General features: G+C 51.1%; 1 protein-coding gene across 1 annotated transcript in view; it reads right to left on the bottom strand.

Moving 5' to 3' along the window:
* Positions 1–7,951: 7,951 nt before the first annotated feature.
* Positions 7,952–20,384, bottom strand: part of PLXNA2 (plexin A2) — a 134,838-nt gene continuing 122,405 nt past the window's right edge. The window contains exons 23-31 of the mRNA XM_035561404.1: positions 19,614–19,760; positions 19,116–19,275; positions 18,847–18,950; positions 14,509–14,608; positions 12,248–12,438; positions 11,523–11,692; positions 9,571–9,783; positions 9,131–9,281; positions 7,952–8,047 (exon numbers count right to left, since the gene is read on the bottom strand). Of these exons, the coding sequence (XP_035417297.1) occupies positions 7,952–8,047; positions 9,131–9,281; positions 9,571–9,783; positions 11,523–11,692; positions 12,248–12,438; positions 14,509–14,608; positions 18,847–18,950; positions 19,116–19,275; positions 19,614–19,760 (1,332 nt within the window). The remainder of the gene's footprint in view (positions 8,048–9,130; positions 9,282–9,570; positions 9,784–11,522; positions 11,693–12,247; positions 12,439–14,508; positions 14,609–18,846; positions 18,951–19,115; positions 19,276–19,613; positions 19,761–20,384) is intronic.

Here is a 20,384-nt window from a genome sequence, read left to right as displayed (position 1 = left end):
GTTCCCGTTTCAGGCACCTCTCGCAGACGAGTGATGCCAGCGGGTGCCCCTGCTCCGTCCCCACCATGGCGAGGGGGCCCAGGGCAGCTCCGTGGAGGCTGGGGATGGTCCCAGGCTCTTTGGCTCCGGGAGGAAAATCTGCCAGAAGCAGTAGCTGGGGTCACCAGAGCCTTTGCTGGCCCCAGAGAAGATCCTGGTGCAGGGTCAGGGGTCAGGAAGCAGGATTTGGGCTCCACAGAGGAGGACCGGGGCATCCCAGCCTCACCCCGGCCTCTCAGAGGACCACAAGGCCAGAGGTGCTGCTTCAGCGATGCCTTCATTTGTTTGTGGCTCTTCACTTCTCTACCTCGGACACGGGAAATGATTGAGGGCTCCAAGCCATCTGCATTTCATATAACCTTTATTAAGCATCACTTGACCTTGTCAGTGCTGATAAAGCCCTGTGAAGTGCATGCCAGATAAAATGTAATTTTAATTGAGTATACTTATTATATTAAGTATATTAACAAAGCACAGATGAATACAAATGACCCCCTGTTCAATGCTTTTGATTCACGTCGGAATTTCTTTTGACTTTGCTGAGCTGAAGGAGTCAATCACCTCTCCAGGGCTTCACGTGGGGTGGAAACGTGCCCCGCTGCCTGCCTCCGACGCCTCTGCCAAAGATCTCAGCATCCCTGGATGCTCACTGCAAAATGCCACACCCCTCTCCTCCAGCCTTTTGGAGAGCTCTGGGAACCTCAGTTCAGTTCATGTTTTCTCCTTGATATAAATTTAGGCTAACCCAAAGCACAAGTGAAAAACAATCACCTCCTCTTTTATTCTCTGGCTCCAAAAATCATGCAAAAAGTCACCCTGTGGTGGGCCAACACTCAGCACTGCAACAGTTGCAGGACTGCAAGCACGGGATTGATCTGCAGAGCCCAAAATCTGCTGGCTTCAAGCAGGAGAGAGCAGGATGTGGCCCAGCTGCCTTCCTAGGGCTCATGTCAAGCTTTGCTCTCGATCTGAGGGAAATAAGATAAAATGACCCGCCTGAGGAGCAGACTGTCTCGCTGACATATTTGCATTAGCTTCAAATAGGAGAAGCTTCACATCAGCCTGTTAGCACGGCGCTAAAACAAGCGGACTTGGCGTCAAATGGCTGCGTAAAAACTACATCTTGGGGCGGCACTGAACTCCCTGCTGAGATCCACGGCACGTTGTGCCTTCCCCTTCTGGCTCCGATTTATCCTTTCTAATACCTAATTTAAAAAGAAAAAGCTAAGATCCTTCAGAAAGAGCACTGAGACCTCTTGTTCCAGATCCCATGTTTCTTTTTTAATGCTTCCTTAAGGGTCTCCATTTTTCTGTCACTTATCATCATCCGGAGTAATTTGGGGCTGTTAGAGAAAGTTCATTGCTGTAATTGCAACCATATTGGTCATTAAAGTTGACAGACAGCTGCTGGAGAAGTCACTTGCTGATTCCTATCACTCAGCAGATGCCTCTCAGCATTTGCTCAAATGTTAGCTTGAATTTATGAAATGGAAGCAAACACATCGTACCTTGAGGACTGATCGTTGCAAGGAGGGGAAAAATGAAGAACTCACCCAGGCCTGTTATTTGTAAGCAGCGCTTGCTCCCGTTACTTACTAGTGCACCTCGGGGAGCACTGAGCTTTCCAGTTGTTAGGAAGAAATGTTTCCTGCTGCAAAGGCAGAAGTTGCTTTCTGAAGGCTGGAGGCCCGTCCAGCCCTGTCCAGATTTCCAGCTAACCCCTTTTGGTTGCTGTGATTCAGTAAGCCAATATTTCTCACCGATGTCCTCAGCTTATACACGAAATGCTACCCACCGTGTTAGAAAATAAGGCCCCACTCAGGAGGGTTTTTTTAACCAGTAAACTTTATTTATATATAACAACAGTACAAAGTGAGTCCTTGGCTTGCAAAATAGGAGTGTTTCATATTTACAATAGGTACACAATAATATATTAGAATAATAACAAAACCCCCTTTTTCCTTGGAACATTTTTAAATACTTAAACTTTCTTACATTTTTTTTCCACAACACTTGTAAAAACAACAACAAAAAAAAACCAGACAATCATCTTAAAAAAAAAATATAATACAGAACTCCAGTGTGTCAAGTATAATGGGGAGGGGAGGAGCCAGAGAACAATACAGTGGAATGGGTACGGATACGAATCCATTTTTTATTCCTGCCAATACACAACCCCCTAGAACTGGCATTAATTTTACGGAGTGGGGCAGAAAAAATAAGAATCTGTTGCACGACCAATACCTCTACATTCTGTGACACCACGGGGCCTCATTTTGGGGGATATCCCAGAAGTTTTAGTACCTGTGTTTTCCCTCCTGCTTCCCACTGCTTCTCATACAAGCCCCGAGGTGCCGTCAGCACAAACTCATCGACACGAGAGGGATGTTTTGCTGCAGCACCTCCTGCAGCGAGGAAGTGACAGAGCAAAGCCAGCCGAGCACTTGGGTTTTTTTCTGCCGGCTCCTCTTCCAGGCGCCTCTCTGCTGTCCTGTCGCGAGATGCAGATGTCTGACGCGGAAGCTGCTGCACAAACTTCCAAGCTTATTCAAAATGGAGGCATTAAAAATCTCAAAGGAAAGGCCATAAAGATTTTGTGTTTGAGTTGGCAGCCTCAGGAGGCCCAGAGAGTTTGGGGTACTGTCCATGAGACTGATGGTCCCTGCAGATCTTCTGAGCACGTTCTTGCTGCAGGGATGTACATGTTGTCACTCATATTCCACTTTCACAAAGGAAGAAGAAGGGGATAACACGGGGGCACATGGGGACAGGAAAGAACGAGCACACAGAACACGGCCACAACCCTTCTGCTGCGTTTGAGCCGAGCTGCCTGGGCTGCTCCTGGAGCAACCACGGCACCCGCAGCTGCCGGTCCCTGCCACCCTGTGCCACCCCATGCCACCAGGCTGCCCCAACGGCTGCTGACCCCACATCCCCATCCTGATGCGGCTCTGCAGCTGGAGCATTGCCCTTCTCACCTAGAACACGAGCACCAGGCACATCCATGTCCTTCGAGCAGAGACTTCCAGGAGGAGAACATCGGGTCAAGGACTTCCCTCCTCTTCCCCCATAAAACCAATCTGACCGACTTATGTTTAAACCACACATTCAGGGTTGCTCAGCCCAGCAGATCCTGAACAGCATCTTTTTTTGCAGTGCACACCCGTATCTTTTCCTCCAATTATTTCCCCACTGAATGTCTAATTAAATAAAAAAAAAGCATCCTGTCCATGTGGGTGCTGGGTGGCCTGGAAGCTGTCAGCAGCCCTTCATCTCCGGCCTCCAGCCTGCTGGTCCTGGTGGCCTCGGGCAAAGGCTGGGTGGAGCTGGGGGCGACAGGGGGGTTTCACCGAAGACACATTCACGACACAGACCGGACGGCTCACCTAGCTCTACCTAGCACGCAACTATATACAAGGTCGCAGTTCCCTGCGTTATTGGCTTGCGGTTTATGGTACAAATGCAATTCTGAAACAGGATGGCTGAAGCTTTGTGGCATTGTAATGTGCCTTTGATGTCAGTTATTTAGCCTTCTCTGAACGTTTTTTCCTTCTCGCCAGGGTACAGTCACTCCCGACTTTGCCCTGTCGTCTCAGCTTACTCATGTCAGGCTCTTTGCATCTCATTCAGGCTGGTGAGCTGAGTCCCCGTGGCAGGTGAGCTCTGACAGCGCTGGGAATGGGGTGGAGAGGAGCCAGCAGCAGGTGGGGACGTGGCCAGGCTGCTGCCAGGAGAGGCCCAGGAGCATCCCACGCTGCCCGAGGCGCTCCTTGTCCCCGCTACCTGCCCGCCACTGCTGGAAGCCAGACCTCGTCCGTCCATCTGTCTGGCCACGGGAGGAAGGACGCGCTGCGAGCCTTCAGGCACAGGCACAAGGGACTTGCACCGAGGTGCTCAGAGCCAGCATCGCGCAGGAACACAACCCGAGAGCATTAAGTCCTCTTGCTTTTGTCCTCCAACTGAAGCATAGGTATATCATGACATTTTTGGTGAAGTCTGTTTAAAGGTAGGGTAGTAAGCCTATGTGGGGGTGGGCCATTAGGATTTTAAGACAGTGTGTTGAAGGCACTGCTGTGATGAAGGTCTCTGTGGCCACCATGTTGGGCGGTCGCACTCGCCATCCCCGGGTGTCCCAGCACCGCGAGCACAGGAGGGCACGGCCACGCTCTGTGTCCATCCCACTCCTCGGTGCTGGCTCCTGCAGGTCTTCGTGAGTCTATGGGCCAGTCCAAGCTGGAGCTGGCAGAGCTGGCTCCTCTCCGTGCTTCTCTCTCCTTTAAACATAAATTCATCTTTATGGCAAAGCACGAGCCACTTGGTGTCTGTGTCCTCTGTACTTCGGTGGCTGCAGTGTCGTGGTGCTCCACAGCGGGGCTCATGCAGAGACAAGATTGCCTAGAAGTTAGACTCTTGTATGTGGGTTTTTAATAAAGGCTTTCAACGTGGAGAAGCATTTGATTAGCACCTTGCTCCCCCTTGGAGTGGGTGCTTTGATAGCTTATGAGCAGAAGATTAAATGGAATTATTTAAGCAGTGACACCAGACAGAGAGATTCCAGAAAGTGACGTCTCCCACTTTGATGTCAAAATACCTGAAACGAAGTGAGCTGGAGAATCGCAACACCAATCGGCCTTGCAGGAGGAAGGGGGCAGCAAGAGGGAGGTGAAATCATTTCATCTAAGGCAGTCATTGCCCCCTCCTGACCAAAGCTCGAGTCCAGTTTGCTGCAAGCATGGCAAAAATGCCGTTCTGAGCTTCCTCCTCCCAAAGGAGTAACTGGAAAGTCGGATGCAAGCAGGGCAATAGATCACAAGCGCTTTGCCCCAAGGGGATATGTTGCTTCATTCCATGTAATTGCCTGTAAAGATCCATAATTCATGTCAACCACCACAAGTAGATGCTTGGTAGATTATTTATAGGCCACCCCTTCAAGTCAGCACCGTGCCGTTCCCTACGCCATCCTTCTGAGCCTTTTTAGGCGATGGAAGAAGAGATGTTTCTGCTGCTTCCCTTGGAAGCCAGTCAAAACTCAATAGCCTACTGTTTTGCAAAGTGCTCCTGTTGGTTTCCCTTTCCTCCTCTGTTTAACTTCCTTCAACAACACAGAAAATAAACTTAATTGTCCACCTCCCTTGGCGCTCATGCGTATTCATGGAATACAGACCTCTTTTTAGCCAGCTCGGGCGCGGTTGATTCTTTTGATCCTTGCTCACACATCAGCCCCTCCGGGCTCTGCAGTTACTTTTACTTTTCCCCTCACCTTCACCTTCCAGCACAACCCCAGGTGTGCCCGCCCTGCACCTTGAGCAGGGCCCTGCACGCAGCAGTCGCGCTGCTCATGGGCAGCCTGGCTGGGAGGCGAAAACCCTGCAAGTAGAAGAGAAGAACACAAAAAAACCCCGAGGGCCTGGCTCGGGCTGTCTGGCCAGCACGCATACCAGCATCCAGGCGATGGAAAAGCAGGTCTTTGCTTTGGGCAGTATTCATATTTTGTGAATCCTGTGGAAATAACTACTCAGATTAGCAGAAGTGTTTGGAAACCGTTTTGAGTGCTCTCTTTGGGTTTCGGAGTACCGTAAGAATTTGGTGAACAATCTGAATATGAATTCTCAAAACAAGGACCACAACTAGAATATCTACTGTATATATCTATAAAATCACCCACGGAAACCTCATGCTGGATCTCTGTCAATAACAATAAGAGAAACCTGTGAAAAACTCAGACCTCCTTTCATAAGGAGGATTTCATAATAGCAGCAGCTCCATAATGATGGTGTGTGCAGCTGGGCTCGGGCTGCCAGGCGTTAATGGGACAACCTTGGGCATTTCCTCCTTTTCTGCCTCTGGAGCTAGGTTTCCTGTGCAGCAGAGGGATCCCTGGGAAGGGAATTCTCCCTGTGACAGGCAGTCTGCAGCCTGCTCTGTCTCCTACGGTCTGTGCCAGCTCTCTCCCTGTCTCAGTAAACCAGAGCCCTCCAGTCACACAGCTCAGGCTGTTGTGAATGTCAGGAGCTTATTGCACGAGGCTGATCGTTAGTACTTCTCCCACACTGGTAATAGGGCCCAGAGAAACTCACAGAAGTGGATTACCAGAAAAAAAAAGTGGGCTTGACATGGCTTTCAGTGAAAGGTAATTGCAACAGCAAGTTTCCTGAGACATCTCGATGCTCTTCACTGTGCTAGCTCCCCTTGGGACCACACTCCTGGTGCTCTCCTGGCTCCTTGAGCAGCCGTGGGGAAGGAGGGGCGCCTAAAAAATTGGTTTTCCTTCACTGCACGCGGGCTGCAGACTGAGGTCTGGGCTGGGACTGGCCAGCGGGCGCCTTGGCCATCCCACCCGGTGGCCAAGAGGTCCTGCTCCCCTGGCACCGAGTTCCCAACCCCTCACAGCCCAGATATCCCATCATCTGGCAACAAGGACAAACGGTCCTGGTGCTGAGCAGAGCCCAGGAGCAGCTTTGCTGCCTCTGCCCAGGTCCCATGGTCAATGCCTCCATCTGCATCGTGTCTAATGGCCCTGTCCTCCCTGCTGCAGCCTTCGCAAACATCAATATTTATTACAGAGAGAAATATTTACAGCGTTCCTTCCCCTCCTGGCACTCTACAAAGGGACACATAAGCTTTGGTGTCTTTGAAAGAAATAACACTCAGAGACATCTGCCTGTCACTGGCCACAAGAACACGTGCCAGCAGGCCAGCTAGGAACTGAAGATAACAACGAGACGCTCGGACAGACACACAGACAGCAGCGCTAGCTGGCACTTGCAGTGCTGGTTATGGTTTTCCCTTGCCTAGAGCAAAGATTTCTTTCCGCTCCCTCATGGAAATGAAAGTCCTGGCCTGCGGGCGACATCGCGTGCACTGAGACCGAGGAACTCGGCTGGAGCCTGCGCTGCTCTGTGAGTCAAACAGGAGAACAATAAATACGCCACCTCGCTACCTCTAGCCTCTTCAAGTATCGCTCACTGTAAACATCAGGTTCGTGGTTGTTTTACTGCAAGAAGTCGGGGCGGCTGCCACCAGGCAGCACGGGCAGCCCCGATCCATCCTCGCTGCCGGAGCACCGCCATGCCGGGGATGGGAAAGGGGAAAGCACTTACATCACATCCCTCCTCATTCAACAGCAAATGGGATTTAAAAAATATATATATATATATTGACACTATATAAATACATAGATAAAGCTGGATTTCAAGACAGGTTGGATGATTGGGTAGATTTGCAATTCACGTAAAGTTCCTTCTAGTGCCTATAGGTTACTCAGCCACTGAACCGTTTCTGTCTAAATTGTTATTTCACTTGTGTAGAAAGGTGTGGTGCAAACTTGTGCTCATATTTTTTTATAAGATCCCAAAAGAAGATTTCAGTTTTCCAGACTTTCCGATTGGTGTAAGAGTCCATCCGCAGAACGCCTGAGCCTCATCCTTGGGGGTCGGGCGAGGACAGGATTCAGGACTGAACCTTGCTGCCAGGATAATCTCTGTGGCCTCTGTCGTTTTTGCCCTGTTCCTTTTTCCTTTTTTTTCTTCTTTTTCTTTCTTTTTTTTATTTTCTAAAAAAAAAAACTTTAAATAAAGTTTTATTTCCTAATATACATCAAATGATTCTCATGCAAAGCAGCAGTCATGGAGACGTCCAGACTTTCCAGGTTCCTTCTTTCCATGAATAATGGAAAAAATAATCCATCTTGATTTCACTTTGATTGAGATGCTTTGTCTTTTTTTTATCTTTCTGCCTTTTTGAACCAGATCCTACATGATTTTGAATGCAGTCAGTCCTTGGGCCAGTCTCTGCTCTCTCTGGATGAGCCTTGGTATTTACGTGTGCCTTTCTTGCTTGTTCTCCCTCTCGAGCCCCGAGCGTCCGTGCAGTACTCTTGCCCCTTGCTGTCTGTGAGCATCGCAGCCTTTCTTCAGCTCTCAATAGACATGGCACCGATAAGTTGCTCTACTTTGTATGCCAGACGCTGCCTACGTGCCTGTTCATCTCGTTCCAAAGCTCCAATGAGCTGGTACAGGGAAAAAAAAGGAGAAAAGAGAAAGAAGTCAGTGTGAGGGAGAAGGGGTGGACAGGGGTGGGTGGCAGCAAGATGCGAGCAACTCGAAACGCGGGTGTGTGTTTCAAGGGACAGACAGAAAGCCAGTGAAAAACACGGGATAAATCAGGTCTGGGGATAGCCTGGGAACATTTCTGGGATGGATGCACAGCACGGCCACCAAAATGCCCGGTATTTCCCCAGGAGCAGCTGGCAGTGACAGAGCAATACAGACAATGCTTTTTCATGACACGAAGTGCTGAGGTTTTCCAGTGACAATAAATTCCTTCCCTCAGCTTTGCCCCAGTAAAGAACCTGGAATAACAAATGGCAAACCAACACAATGAGTGCTTCCCCTCCGCACAGCCGTGCTTGTTCATTTGCTGGCCAGCTTGGAGCATGCAACCAGCACCGCACAGTCAGTCCCGCTCTTGTACCTTGAGCTCCACATTTCTTGTCTCATTTAGCATGAAAGTTATCAGATTTTAAACCCTAATCGGAAAATAGCTGTGGCATTGTATCACAAATGCATACATGCAATTAAATTACAAAACCCTTCCTTTTAACGGACATAATTGCAAAATAGGTTTTTCTTACACTGAAATGAAGGGGTGGAACAGATGGCGAGAACTTGGTTTCAAGTGATGCATTCATTAAAGGCACTCAGGCTGCCAGGGAATCTTTGCAAATAGGAGCCTGCACCACTGCACTGGGGGATTTGTACTGTGCTGTTCCCAAAAAACAGGGATGTTTCTGGGGGGGGTCACTGGGCCATGATGATTTTCCACTGCATTTAGGAGCGAGCTGCACTCGGCATGTGCCGAGGCTGAGGAATTCAGCTGCTCACACAGTGTTTGAGCTCTCAGCTCTCCTGGGAAGCACCCTACAGAGCAGGACCCGAACCTGGCTGTGCAGAATCAGAGCAGATGCAGGCAGCAGCAGCACAAGAAGCGGCCGTGCTGCACCAAGGGTGATCTGGGACGAAGCAGGAGCTGTGCTCCATGCGTGGAGGTGGCCAGCAAGGGGACTGGCACGGCGCTGCCCGCGGGCACCCACCTCCTCGCTGTACTTGCTGACGTAGGAGTAGATCTCGTTGAGCGCGCTCAGCATGTTGAACTCGGCGGAGTGCAGGCGCGACTGCTCGGCGAGGTAGGCGTTCATGTCCTGGTCGCTGATGGCCGGCAGCTTGGCGATGTCTGCGTAATACCTGCGGGGGCGAAAGGCGAGGGGCCCGTGAGGAACACGGAGGGTTAAAATGCCCCTCTTCTCCTTGAGGCTCAGACTGTGGGGAAGGGGATGTCAGTTTGCTTTATGCCTACATCTAGCAAAACGGGATCTTGGGCTGTGGCTCAGCACTGAAAATAAGAGCAGCAATGCTAGGAGCCGTGCCACCAGCTCGCTGCAGGAGCCACTGGTGCTGCAGCACTTGCCATCGAGAGCAGAGGCAGCCTGCAGGTCCTGGGGCAGAAGCTCAGCAGGACCGTGCCACCACTGACCTCTCCACCCAGCTCTTGTAGCTGGGGATGTCCTTGGCGTACAGCAGCTTGTTGGAGGGGGAGTCCTTGCCCAGGCGGTGCTCGGAGGTGGAGCAGGAGTCCATGAAGGTCTGAGCCACGACGGAGAGGCAGGCGTCCGTGATGCTGCCCTTGTGGATGTCAAACACGAACTGGGGGTTTTTGATGACGTTCACCCAGAACCGCAGAGGGAGGCTGTGGGGAAATCAAGAAACAAAAGCGAACGTTAAAGCAAAGGCTGGGAACGGGCCCTTCCTGCGCTGTGTGTTCCCACAGGGAACCTGGGACAGGTTCGTGCTGCTGCGTGCCCCACGTCTGATCCTGCAGCAGCAAGGTGAAGAAGGCAAGAGCTGGGCAAGCAGTGCTGAGGGTGCAATGCCTGCACCAGGGCTGGGCTGAGCAGTTCCAGAGGTGCTGGGCTGAGCAGCTCCACAAGGGCTCGCTGGAGGGGGTGGCCCTGGTATGGGGCACCTCCGTGTCCCCGTGCCCCCCAGCCACTGCCCGGCCGCTCGCTGTCCATCCCCTGCGAGCAGGGCAGCAGGCATCAGAGGCTCCGTCCCCAAATCCCGAGGCCTTTGCAATCAAAGGGGAATTATTATTCCTTTTTTCTTTGGCTGTATAGCGGGATCAAACAACCAGCTGCTGCTTTCTATTACCTTTCAAGTCTCGGTTCTCTCCAACCAGCTAGCTGCACCGAAGGCTTCAGCATTAACTCTTGCTGCGCTGCAGGCCAGCAGCTGCATCCCCTGCAATGCCAGCTCCAGACCCCCATTTCTCCAGCTCTGCCTTACAAACTGCAATTTGCTTTGACCTGCTCGAGCAGCCTAAGCCTCTCCCAATTCTCCAGTGAAATTCCCTTTCTGGGAATGCCGCGTGCCCCATTCCCCGTACAGCCCCAGGGCTGCCAGGGTGCTGCCCTGCGTCCTGCAGCATCCTCTGGAGGATTGGAGCCCCCGCATCGCCGCTTGGGCTTAACCTGCCCCGGGTGCCCCCAGCACCACAAGCAGCATCCAGCCTGCGGAGGGCATGGTGAGAGCCGAGCAGAGTGCCCAGCACAACTGCTAGCTCGCAGACCGAATTTTCCCCCGGCCCCTGTGCAGAGGAAGGGCCGGGGTTTGTGCAGCCCGATGGCCCTGGCACAGGGACCTCCGCCGCTCGGTGCTTTCTTTTTTACTGCTGTAAGAAGTCTCATCTCTACTTGTGATTCAAGCATTTTTATCCTAATAACTCCTTCTTCTAAGGCTTTCAATAAATTGTTTTTAGCTTCCCACTGCCTTAGCGGGGAATCCGGCTTTTGCAGACGTGGTGATTAGAGGCTTTTAAAACCACGCGGGACTTGGGGGAAAATACAAAATCTTCAGGGAGCAGCCATTTGTTGTGCTTTTTTTCCTCCCTCTCGCAGAGGTAAATTTCTAACCCACAGAGCTTTTAATCCTAAAATAATGGCAGAGGCAGAGATGTAATAGCTCCATTGTTTGGAGAAGGCTGAGCCCTCGCTGCTGTCGGCAGGGGCTGCGTGTGGGGCTGACCCCCTCCTGCCCCCTGCTCCTGCTCCCTGCTCCTGCAGCTGCCCCAAGCTGGGGCAGGGACCCCCAGAGCCCCCTTGCAGGCCGGCTCTGCACACCCCACCACCACCACCGTCATCGGTGCGGGCAGACCTGACCTCTGCAGCGGGCTTGGAGACGGTCTCGGGGTTTAGCACAGCACTGGGGTTTCCACTGGGGTGGGGGCGGGATCCTGGATCAACACCCACTGCCCCATCAGTATGGGGCACCAGGGTAGCGGGGGGGGGGAAGCGTGAGCATGGCTCCGTGCTACATTCCAAGTCCTGGGGCTATGGAGCTGGGTTGCCCCCAGCCCTTCCTGCAGCTCTCCCCCATCTCTGATTTTTTTCCCGAGCCTGGCCGCCCTCCCACCCCCTCCTCCGTTCTCACCAGTTGCTCTTCCACGTGTGCCGCACATCTGTGTCGTGGATGCCGTGCTTATCTGCTTGCTCATCCAGGAAATCGAACATGTACTTGATGGCCAGCGGGAGCGCGCTGCCGCGGTGCACGGTGCTGAACAGCGTCTCAAACAAGTCGTCCACAAATTTCTGCAGCGTACCCTACAGGGAGCAGCAGCCAGCAAGGTGAAGGAGGGATGGAGGTACACGTGTGCTCTGCACAGCCCCATGAAGTGCAGCCACAGATCCCAGGTCCCGCAGGAACAAGCAAGGTCAGGAGCTTTGCAAACACTGCCCGTGCTGCAGGAGGACTGGGGGCTGCAGCTACCCAGGGCTGAGCTTCCTCTCTACTTCTAGCAGAAAACAATTCTTTTGCTTTCAAAATCATATCCGTGTCATCCACAGTGATGAACATACAGTGAAATGAAAGAAAATTATGGCAAAAAACCCCAAACAAACAGTTAAGTATCTACAGGTACTGCTGTCCATAAAACTCTTCATGTTTTAACACCATATAGAAGAACGAACTATGCAGCAATCATGGTGAGCATGAGTCTATTTCTGTTGCTGCTCCAGGAGCCACCCAACCCCTGGGGCGTTACAGGGACAGTCCCCACCTTGGTGCTGAGCATCACTAGTGACTGCACAGCACCCTCACAAGGGCCTGGACAGACCTGCCCGTGTGTTTCCCAAGCAAATTTAGCACACGGCAGTTACCTTAGTAGCTAGTAGCCTGGTCAGGTAGATCTCAGACACCATCTTGCTGCCCCGGTCCCCTTCCTTCTGGTCTCCATGGTCGTGGTTTTTGACCAAATGCCAGACTTTGACGCCGCTCTCCAGGTCCGGGGTGATCATGGGGGCCCGGGAGCGCAGGCTGTCAGGGCTGCCGGTGTACCTGAAGGTGGAGTCTGAGCAGTGGGAGGAGAGGTCAGCCACATTCAGAGAACATGCCTCCTTTCATTTCCCTGCCTCGTCTTGGTGATGCCACTGTGCTCGTTCATGCCCAAATCATTTGCTCTGATTTTTTTGCAGGGCAGTGGAATGCAACACCACACAGACACCCACAAAATGGGAGCGTGTGCCAAAACAGACGGCGTACTTAGAAATGATACACCTTGGTCTTCACCCAACACAGAGCCCCCAGCCTCGAGCCTTTCCCTTTTTGCACTCAGATGGGGGACCTCTCCCTCTTCATTCACACCCTTCACTTACATGACCACGGCACGACAGGTCCCTGCAGGACGCCTCCGTGTGCCCCAGCTCACGCACATCAACCCTGTGCCCCAACACCTGCACCATCCCAGTCCCCATACCAGTGTACGTAAATAATAACAAGCTGCCAGCCCTGCTGCCCAGCGGGCAAAAGGAGCTCCAAGTGCAGGAGCCAAAGGGTTCTTCCAATTGCACAGACACCATGTGGGGACATGAGATATATTTAACTTCCCAAGCAACGCGTGCCCTGGATCCCATCCACGGCCTCTTCAAGCCAAAACATGGCTCAGAGAAGCCAACACCTAGCGTGCCTTGCTCATTTTCTTCCCCTCACTACGTTTCTTTGTTCTCCAGGAACCTCATGTGTTTTCTCAAATTTAGCCTTCCAATTCGCTTCTTACCCTTCTCAGCAAGAGGAAGGAGATCAATCATAAATCAGCCGAGGGAAGTACGCAAGTCATTACAAAACTAGCTAGATTTTCATCCCTGATTAGGGCTTGGATAAATGAGTACTCCAACTGATATAATTAAGGAGATAGACAGGGGGATGGCTAGGAAAGCATCTACTAATTCTATTTTTAAGCATAGCTCTGTACTGATATATCATGGGGAAAGTAAATAAGTATCTCATTGAAATTCTGTCGGCACAATTAAAAGTATCAATCTTAACGTGAGCGATGATTCATACTGGTGGTTCGCAAAGGCTTTTGCATCTGGCATAGATCAATGAGCACTGAAGACTCCTGTTGTGTCGCCCGGGCTCGGCTTTTCCTTCACCTGAAGGGCAGGGGCACGGGGCACAGCAAGAAATGCCTTTTCTCCCATCCACAGAGCCCGGCGTGGCTTTTACCTAAGGAATCCTGCCACAAGGAGGGTTCCTCGGGAAGAATTGCTTTGGGAGCTACGAGCAAGAGGAGAGGGGTCTGTCAGGAGCCCTCTCATCTGTAAAACACTCCGTACAACAAAAGATAATGAAAGATCAGTGCACTAGAGATTTTGCCACCGCTGCCTTTTATGGAAGTATATGATTACTCTGATTGTGGATTTAGTGCTATAAATGCACACCTGGCACCTAACGGGCTCATTTATTCAGGCTGGGGAGCCTTTAGGGACCATCTGCAAAGTGCCTAGCAGTGCTATTATGCAAATACCGAATTCCCAGGTGTGTGAATCCTGGCACGCCGAGTTAAGACTGCTGTTACCCGTTTTTGACCCATTAGCTAAGAATCCAGGATCCTCCACTTAGAGGAGAAATAGATGAAGGAGTTGGGTTGTTCTCGTGCAGCCCTGCTCCCATGGGGGTGCACAAGGCTGCTTTCCTGCAGCAGCAGCCAGGAGGTGCCTTGCAGCATCTGGCCCCGCCGAGCCAAAAGCCTTTCCCTGGCCCTTTCCAGACCCACATTCCCAAAGGCTGCTCACGCGGTGCTTGGCATTTCCTCTTCCCACCTCTCAGGTCTTTTTTGCTGTTCAGCTCACAGACGCAAAAGCCTTTGCAAAAAATCAGTAGCCAAGCACCCTTTTCTGTTTGGCACGTGAACGTAACGTCATTTTAGACAACGTGCCGTGGTCATCTGGTGGAAGCTGCTGCTTTTTTCCACCTAATTCCCTTCAGGTGCTGCCCTCCTACAACAAAGGCAGCTTCAATCCCAGCTCACCCAGATACATCCTCAATCAGGACATGAGCTGGCCCCACGGCTTTCAGTGGCAGAGCAGCACCCGGCCACCTCCTGCGAGTCTTCACCCCCCAGCACACGGCTGCTTCTTACCGTATCTGCTAATGGATGTGCGGGATATACTGGCAGAGGCAGGAATGTTGTATGAGGAGGTCTGTTTGGGAACAAGAGCCACGACTGAGCGGTCCGATACCTGGGGAGGAGACAGAGGGGGAGACATCAGCAAGAGCTGCTTTCTGCACTGGGTGCTTATCTGCAAATGCAGCCAAGAGAAATCCTCAGGGCCCAGGCTTGGCAAGGAGCTGATGACCTGGTGCTTGGGTCCTTGGTCAGGGGAAAGAGCCCTTGGCCTTCCCAAGGGGAGAGGTGCTCCTCATCCAGCCAAGCTCTGCACTGGGTCAGGAGCAGCTTGATGGCAAGGGACTGAAGGAAAGGAGTGTAAATCAAAAGACATATTGAAGATGGTTTGGGTTGCTCTGATTTAAGATTACATTTTATCCAATAAAAATGAGAATCTCAAGAATTGTTGTGATCCAATTAAAGTAACAATGCAGAGGGAATAAAACAGCTATAATAACGTTATGGACCATAAAACATTCCTATTAAACCATTTTTTATTTTAACAATTTTTATGAACTTTAAAAGTTTGATTTACAGCCTGGCACGTCATAAAGCCATCTTTCAAGGGTATTAAATTGTCTGTCCCTCTGCTGCACCAGAGAAGGAATTAAATGCTGGGAAGTCAAACTATAAATGAACATTAGTGCTAACAAGGTTTTGTTATAGCAGACTTTAGTAGCCATGTTTAATTCTACCCTCCCTATAAATCTAATAGGCACTGGATGTCTTTTAGCTTATTTATGATAATTAGGGATCCACAGGTTGCCAGGGGCCTTTTGGCTGTGACCTCTGTGCTGCAGTGTCCCGAGGGAACAGGAGCTGCTGGGGGGCTGCGACCTGCATCCAGAACCTCCCTCAGCACCAGCACACACAGCATGGAGCCGCACAGCCAGCTCACTCCCTTCCAGGCTCTGCGGTCCGCTAAGATGAAAGGTTTCATGCAAATGTGAGTTGTTATTATTGCTAGTGATAGTGGAAATAATAGCACTTGTGTTTCACAGCACAAAAGTGAGATATTCCTAAACAAAACACTTCAAACACCTCTGTTATTTCCTCCTTTGCTCCTGCCTCACTTCATCCAATTTATTAAGTCAATGGAAGAAGCGATCAGCGGTGATATTATTTTCCTAGGCTGTTATTAGCTGCCACTTCAGCTCAGTTTCACGACGGGCGAAGCTGAGCGCTGGCGCTGGGTGCTGCAGCTTCACCGGAGCCACACAGACCTGGGCGAGAGGCGTTAGAAACTGCACACACACCAAGAGCTCTCACTCTCTAAATTTTGGGTTGAATGGCTCTCGTCAGCTAAAAAGTACCAGCGTACAAATTAGCATCAGATGTAAGATGCATTCCTTCCCCATCTCACTCTGCTGTTGCCACACTTCCGTAAAGCCCAGGAGACGCCTGAGAAGCTGGCTGGCTGGTTTACAACTTTATAAATATTCTGATTCTTCTACCAGCTGGAAAAGCACTGCACAAAACACCTTAAAGAGAAAAAAAAATGAAAACAGGGCCGGGGGGAGCCGCGGTCTGGCAGCGCCGACACCTCCCCGTGACCTAGGCCAGCGAGGACACAGCCCGAGCAGCTTCATGGCCGCCGCCAGATCCTGGCTCTCGTTTTCTGCACAAATCTTCCCTCTCTGCTTCTAATTTTTCCTTTAAAATAGTTTTCTAATCTCTCAGCCCTTCCAGGCTCCCAGTGGCTGACAGGTATTCATGCTCTGCTGCCTCCCAGTTAACCCTGCACGAGCCGCTGTAAATCATTTGATATTGAATTCAGTGCCTCGTTTTCCCCGAGTAAAGCCACGCGGGGTGAGACTCTCCCATGGAGTTTAATAGGCATGAAACCAAAAGGACACCACACAAATGTAACACAATTCCTTACAACTTGGTTTAAAAGCTCCAGAGACTTTAACAAAGCATTACAGCTATTTAACCTATACTTCTATTTTAAAAATGAAGAAATAAGCAGCAGGCATGCAGTTCTCCATATAATTCTCTAACGTGGTTCAAAAATGTTACAGAAAGGTGAATATTTCCTTTTAAATCTAACTTGGCTTTTGACAAGATTTACAATGAAAAATACATTTTATCCACTGTTGCAGACATATACTGTATTTATTTTGTATTTTTATCATCCTAAACATGTTCAAAACCTGACAGGCAGGTGTGGGGCTGCATAACTGCCCCGGCCCTGGCAGAGCACAGCAAGCAGGAGGAAGGCTGCTTGGTGCTTGGCAGGGCAGGGCATGGTGCTGAGCCCTGAGGAGCTGCAGGACTCAGCACAGCAGCAGGATGGTGGGGACCAGGCGCTGCTGGTCCTTGCTTCAGCGTTTGCTCCGAGGCAGCAGTGCCTCCCCAAAATGCACATGGTTTTATCGGAGGAAATCATGTGCTGGGCATCTCCAGTGACTGTGTGCAAATCCACGGAGATCGCTTAAATCGGCAGATAAAGGTGTGTGACAAAGAGAAAGACACCCGGCTGAAAATAAGGACAGCTCTGAATGAAAGGGGGAGGTAGCTTTACAGAGCTGGATCTTATATTTATAGAAATCCAGAAATCATCTCGCCAGTCCTCCACAAGCTGGAGGAAATCTACACTTCATGTTTATGGCTGAACCACAGATGTTTCGTACGGATGGTTTCCCTTCCCTGCCTTCCTGCAGATCGCAGAATTCCCCCCGCGCTCCTTTGCCAGGCACTTTCTCTGTGTTTCGACAACCCTGGTTAAAGCGGTGAGAGCAGCGCCTGGGGCGCAGGTGATTTTATGCCCTCTTCTAAGCTGTGCCTCTGCCCAAAATATTTGTTTTACTGTGTAGTCCTGGAGCATCTGTATTTCTGATACCTAATAAAAACATTTATTACCCAAACAGAAAAAAATACTGGTAGAAATACAAAAAATCATTGCTGTTTGTTTTTGGCAAAAGCCCTGCCTTGACAAGATTTCTGTTGCAGCGCGGAGAACTTGGCTTCTTTTTATGGCTGCAACAGCTCCATTCGGGCTGTGCAGAGCTGTGGCCAGAGCCATGTGCAACTGCTACCTATTTAGATACTTGGCAGCAAACTTCCACTTTGTTCCAGAGCAAAACTGACATTCGAGTGGCAGGAATAGCTGCAGTGTCTTGAGTGCTGTCAGGATTTTGTTTATTTTAAGGGTAAACTTATGGCTCAGATTTCCCCCAGGCACCGAAGTGAAAATACTTGCTCCCCTAGCACCCAGCACATGTCAGAGCAACATGAAATTCACTTGTGACTTCCTCAGATGACTTTTACAGATCAAGGCACAATAAAATCTCCCTGCTTCCCTGCGTGTTGGTTAATCCCTTGCAACTGTCAGGTAGGAGAGGTTTTAAAAACAATGCAATTCATCTGCACGACTCCCACGGCATTTTACGGTGATCTGCGTAATCCTTCGGGCTGCTTGGGGAAGCTGACCCTCGAGCAGCTTTTTTACAGGCACTCTGCATATTTATGCCACCCTGTGCCTCGCTCCCTGATGCTGTGGCTCCTGTCAATAGTGGCTGGCGCTCAGCTTACACAGCGTGAGTCACACTGATGGACTCGCGATGGTGTATAAACAGGGAGGGATGCCAGATTAAATACTGAACACTGCTGCGTAGTTAGTGATGGACAGTACTAGGTTACCAGTCCCAATTAATGCAGTTATCCTCTGCTGCAGCCAGCCTTGGAGGAAAAGCCTCTGATTCCTTTCCCAGACTTCCCCAGCTCTGCCTGTACCTCTGGACACCTCACACAGCCTAAGCAGTCCTTTCTCACCACCACGCTTCTCTCCAGGGTGCTCGTGCTGCAAAAGCTAAGGATGGCAAAAATTTCTTAGCTCACCTTGGCCAACACAAAATAGAGCATCCTCACTGCCTAGCTTGGTTTTATATGGCTTCAGTGGCAAAACTCCTGGGACTTGGCTCAGAACTAGGTCTGGGACTTGGAAGGAAGGCACAAACTCCTCTTCCTCCCCCGGCTGCTCTCCTGCTTGTCCCACTCCATGCCATCCCCGCCCGGCCCCGCGGCTCCAGCAGCAGCAGCTCAGCCCTCTCCCAGCTCTGTCTATCTCGCCAGCACGGCTGGCGGTTTTAATTTAGCCAATTTTCACCTCTGCTAGTTTCTTTAAGATCCATGTCAAGGTTGCTTTCCTGTCTAATGCAGAAGCACATTGAAGCAGTCAGGTTTATCATACAAATGTGACCTCCCCGCCTGCCTCGGTAGGCGAGACACTTGGAAAATTAAATTTCTGCTTTTCTTTCTCCTTCCTCCTGGCAGCTTCCTGGAAGTCACCTGCTAGGGCTGCTTTCTCACCTGATAATGCATCAGGGTGTTCAGGCGCTTCCAGTCTCCTTCAATCTTGGTGGTGATGTCTTCATCCTGCAGGACCACCCGCGCTATCCGGCCCTGCCGCCACTCTGCAGGGGGCAAAAGCCACGCAGTCAGTGAGGGAAAGGGCACCCACGGGCTTGATCTGCTCTGATACCAACATCTGCCCAACCGCTGGGCAGCGAAACCCACTGAGGATCACTGCTAACACCCCCCACCCGACCCACCCCCTCCAGCATGCGGGGGGCTCCTACCCAAGTCCATGTCAACAGCTCTCGGTCTCTGGGAGTAGGGGACATTCTTGTACACGGCATCGAGGATCTTCTCTTTGACCTGAGTGATGGTATCACAGTTCAGCACCTTCACAGGGATCTCTGGGCTGTTCTCGTTGTCTGGGTTCACGCAGTTCAGGATCTGGAAAGGAAGGGGAACCACACCATTCTCTGAGGGGCTTCAGACCAGAGTCCAGCAGTCCTCCCTTTGCTACAGGGAAGCTAATGGTCAATGCACGGGGAGATAAAATGCTCCCCTCCAACCCTGCCTTTCAAAACCATAGCTCGGGCTGCTGGGACATAGCTCAGCTAGGGACACTGCTGCCTCAGGCCTGGGTCTGGCAGCACGAGGCCTTCCTGCACGGGCAACACCGCTGCTTCACGGCAGTGGCCCCTCCACTGGCCCACGGGCCAGAAGGGCTCACGTCCAAGTGGGGAGGACAGAAGCAATTAATGGCAACATCCCCAGGGATCACTCACCAGAGTCTTGTACTCGATTTGCTGCCGGATCAGTTTGTCCTCACTGAGGGAGTAGCGGGCCTCCCCCGTGATGGCATCGATCGGGCCCTTCTCCATCTGCTGCTTGATGGCACAGTAGAGCATGAAGAGCGGCTCCCCGGCACACTCCTACCAACGAGACAGACAGCAAAACTAACACAGAGGTGAAGGTGCATCTCCTCCAGGGCCACTGGCCACAGACTGACTTTGAACATGACTGATTTCAGCAGAGGCACGGTCCCATTGCCTTAATCGCTAGCATGTGTGCAATCCAGGCTCAGCCCCCGGCAGCTCCTGGAGAGGGCGGCCAAAACCGCGAGCTCCGCTGCTTGTTGGGTGTGTTGTCCTTGGCTTGGGAGCTCTGCTGAGTCTGTATGGCTGTAAAGTGGGGATCTGAGATCTTGATCTCGTCGTTCATCCTCATAAAGTCAATTCTGGGGGGGGTTTCCGAAACCAAAAAAAAAGTTAAAAAATATGAAAGCCCAGGCATGGAAGTGTAAGTGAGAATTGCCCCTAAGTACTAACGAGGTGCAAGCCCTCAAGAGGGAACAGTTTGGGGTACTCTAGAGAATACAGCCAGGTGACACGAGGTGTAACCAAAACCAGGGAACATCAAACAGAAGAGCAGAAAACCTTCTCCCAAGGAGAGCCTTTAAACAGTGCTCAGGGGAAGCAGTGGAAAATCCATTTCATGAGGCATTTTCAGGTAACTTCCCTCAAAGCTGCCTTGCTGTGTCATTTCACTTGGACCCT

Source organism: Cygnus atratus, chromosome 24 (genome assembly GCF_013377495.2).
Source record: "Cygnus atratus isolate AKBS03 ecotype Queensland, Australia chromosome 24, CAtr_DNAZoo_HiC_assembly, whole genome shotgun sequence".
In the NCBI taxonomy this organism is placed as follows: Eukaryota; Metazoa; Chordata; class Aves; order Anseriformes; family Anatidae; genus Cygnus; species Cygnus atratus.
Note: the sequence above shows the minus strand (reverse complement) of the source record. Positions and strands in the feature narration are given on the sequence as shown.